The sequence below is a fragment of the Corylus avellana genome, chromosome ca10, assembly GCF_901000735.1.
Source record: "Corylus avellana chromosome ca10, CavTom2PMs-1.0".
Classification (NCBI taxonomy): Eukaryota; Viridiplantae; Streptophyta; class Magnoliopsida; order Fagales; family Betulaceae; genus Corylus; species Corylus avellana.
The window spans coordinates 3,944,026-3,947,592 of NC_081550.1; the positions used below are offsets into that span (position 1 = coordinate 3,944,026).

The following is a 3,567-nucleotide window of genomic DNA, read 5'->3' on the forward strand; positions in this document are numbered from 1 at the left end:
AAGTGGGTACTCTTCTTACGTGTGCCAAACATACTTTAAGCTAAATTAAAGCTCCATTAATTACCTATCAAATTCACCTTTTTTGTTTTTCTCAAACAAGGGCAAATCATCATTAATCCACCACGTCAAAAACACAAATTGAACCATCAAATTCAATCCATTCGGCATCAAAACCAGAAAATGAACCTCACGTTAACATCAGTAGGCTAAGAATTTTCCAAAAATCAATGTAACACATAAAGCAGCTGCCAGCAAAAACCCTAGGTTAAGGCAATGGTTTTGTCTTAAGATGACCTTGTACATTTAAAAAAAAAAAAATTTATTAAGGGCATTTTTGTTATTGGGAGACATATTGTTTGTCAATTAAGCGATAATTTTTAGGGTATATTGTCAAAATTGAAAGTTTTGAAAATATATTATCAATTAGGTGGTAACTTAAGGAAGATATTGTGGATGCTAGCTCCGGATGGTTTGTAAGCTAATTAACTAAAATCCAAAATAGATAGGTGACATCAAACTTGAGGTTTGGATTTAAATCTCATATAGATTTTTAATTCATTCCTACATATTTCATTTCAAATTTATATTGCATTTAGTATATGTTTATCCAAATTATTCTTTTCTCACAATATTGACAGTGTGACTTAAGATAAAAAAAGAAAATATGAAGAAATTAATTAAGTTGTAATTAACGAAACTGCACCAATCTTAGCCAAAAAATAGAAAAAACAAAAAAGAAAAAGAATAATGTACTAGTCCTTCAAAATATCCATCGCATGCAGCATTAATTGTCAACAAGGTTGGATAAGGTCTTTAACTAACCATTTGACATTGCAAAACTCTTGGCGTGAAGACCAACCACCTGACAGAGGATCACCGTCCTCGATCGGCGTCCAGACCACTATTTCAGCAGATCGATCAGTGAGCATTCCCTCTTGATCCGTTGTGATTCGGAGTGGGAAAGATAGAGATGGAGGAGATCCAACATTTTAGCCACGAGGAGCATCCCTTGATGTTTGTGGAAGAGTTTGAAAATGATGATGAGGAGATTCAAGTTATTGTTTGCTCAGGTTGCGATCAATCTATTTACGCTCCTGCCTACAAATGCTCTCACTGCAACTTCTTCCTTCACAAGTCCTGCGCCGAGTTACCCCCTGAGATACAACACCATTTGCATCCAAACCACACCCTCGTTCTTGTTGCGCCATCAAATAGTAGATTGTGTGATGCCTGTCGTAGGGATTGCGAAAGATGCTTCGCTTACAGGTGCCATCGTTGCAATTTTGACCTTGACATTGCGTGTGCTTCCGGTTGGCGAACTAATCCTGACGACTGTCACCAACACGAATTCGTTCCCATCTTTCAACACATCCACTTCACTTGTGAACTCTGTGGTGATGAGGATCGCAACAGCGCGGCCCAGGTATGTCGCATTTGTCAACTCTTGGCTCACTATCTTTGTACTCTGAGGCCACGTACCATCAAAATTATGGCAGATCGTCATTTGCTCACTCTCATCCATTCACCTTCTAAAGTCATCAAGGAGCACCACGATCTACTATTCTGTAACCTCTGCTATAAACAGATCAACCTCAACTATGCGGGTTATTATTGTCAACTATGTGATTTCATAGCCCACTTGAAATGCGCACAGAGAAATTCAATTGGAACAAGTAGTGATACCAAAGACGACTCAAGCATAGAAGAGGAGGGGGGTATCGACTTTGAAGAGGGTGAAGAACTTGAGGAGCTCAAACATTTCCATCATGAACATAACTTATTCCTCAGCCGCAACCAAGTGGAGGTTCATCATGAACATAAGCTGTGTGAAGGTTGTGTGAAATCAATTTCTGCCCCCATTTTATAGTTGTCAGCAATGCAATTACTTTCTCCATAGCAAATGTGCTAGACTACCCTTAAAGAAGCGGCATCCAACACACCTACATCTGCTTACCCTCGGCGCATGGGGAAACCTGTACTTTGACGGCCTCAAATTTTGTTATGCTTGTGTTCGTCTAAGCCATGGCTTCGCTTATGTGTGTAACGAATGTCTCTATAGCATTGACATCCGATGCTCTTTGATTTCGAAAACTTTTCGACATGAATGTCACCAACACTCTCTCTTCCATGCTGTAAGTTCTGATGAAAAGTGCAATGCTTGTGATCCGCCAAGCTCTAATTCCAGTGGTGTATTTGTATGCACCGAATGCAATTTTGCCTTGGGTTTTGAATGTGCAACACTCCCACTCAAAGCTAAGTATGAATTTGACCCACATCCCCTCTCGCTCACTTGCGTTGCAGAAAATGATTCTAAAGAATATTATTGTTTAATTTGCGAAGAAAAAAGAAATTCAAACCATTGGTTTTATTGCTGTATAGAATGCAACTTTGTTGCTCATCCTCAATGCATAGTTGGGAGCTATCCGTACATCAAGTATGGAAGAACTTTTGATCATGAATAGCACCAACACCCTCTCACTTTTGTCCGAAGAACTAAAGACTCTCGTCCATGTGATGTTTGTGGTAAAAGTTTTGGGGAAAATGTGGGCCTAAACTGCACACAATGCAAATCCTTTATCCATTTCGGGTGCGTGTATTGATAAATGGAGAATAAAATTACTTCTTAGAGAAATATTACAGCCATAAAGAGATTTGGACGTCATTCAAAGTTCGACATTAATAGACCTCAGAAACTCATCCACTCACCCAAACAACAGAAGATCGAGCCTCATCGTCAGCCTTCAACTCACATGGTCTCTGTCATTGGCGTGAATCAAACCTCATACGATTGATGATCATCATTGAATTGTATACAGGTAGGTACTGTGAGGTCACATTCTACGGCCATCAAATTGCTTATCAAATGATGAACAATTGATTACTTTTTTTCATGCGTTTTTTAATGTATTGTTGTTGTTGTTCTTTTGTTCATAAATATCTGCTGCAGCCATGGCACTGATGATGTCATGGCTGCAGATCACCAATGATCATCTGCAGACTGCATTTACATCTTCTGTCTTTCATCCCATTCAAAGTCATTCTGATCCAACACTTCTGAATGTGTTTCTTAAAAGTGTTTGATCAAAATTACACATACCTTAACATAGTCATCGATCCCACACGTACTGAATCATTTGCAACGATTATCTTCTGCATTTCATCCCATTTGAAACCAGGATTAGAATGGAGTCCCTTTTTAAGATCCCATACTGCTTCTTCCAAGTTCTAAGGCGATTCCTAATGTGTTCTTTTGTCAAAACAAGCCCAAAATTTTCATTCAAGGCTGTAAGTGCTGCTCTCTATGCTGCAGGCTTCAAAAGAAATTATATGCAATACAATTTTTTTTTATATTCTATTCGTTACCTTTTCTGGTTTGAACCAAAAAAAAGAAAAGAAAAACCCAGGTTGCTTATCCACAAGCACAGAACAAACGTTGCTTATCCATGGTTACGCACCTTCACCCTCTCCAATACATTCTCAAGTGGTCATTGGTGTGCACTATCGCCCACCAGCATATGGCATAGCCGAATCCGAACCATCACCAAGTTATGCAATTTCCCAAAAAAT

The 3,567-nt window shown here is 38.9% G+C and overlaps 1 protein-coding gene across 1 annotated transcript; it reads left to right on the forward strand.

The window, feature by feature from the left end:
• Positions 1–838: 838 nt before the first annotated feature.
• Positions 839–1,947, forward strand: LOC132164290 (protein VACUOLELESS GAMETOPHYTES-like). Its single transcript, XM_059574775.1, has one exon. It carries the CDS (start codon positions 971–973, stop codon positions 1,865–1,867), a length of 897 nt encoding a protein of 298 aa, XP_059430758.1. The 5' UTR covers positions 839–970; the 3' UTR covers positions 1,868–1,947.
• The last annotated feature ends 1,620 nt before the right edge of the window (positions 1,948–3,567 follow it).

Coding starts and splice junctions, on each gene's coding strand:
- LOC132164290 (XM_059574775.1), top strand. CDS start 971: ATGGAGGAGATCCAACATTTTAGCCACGAGGAGCATCCCTTGATGTTT.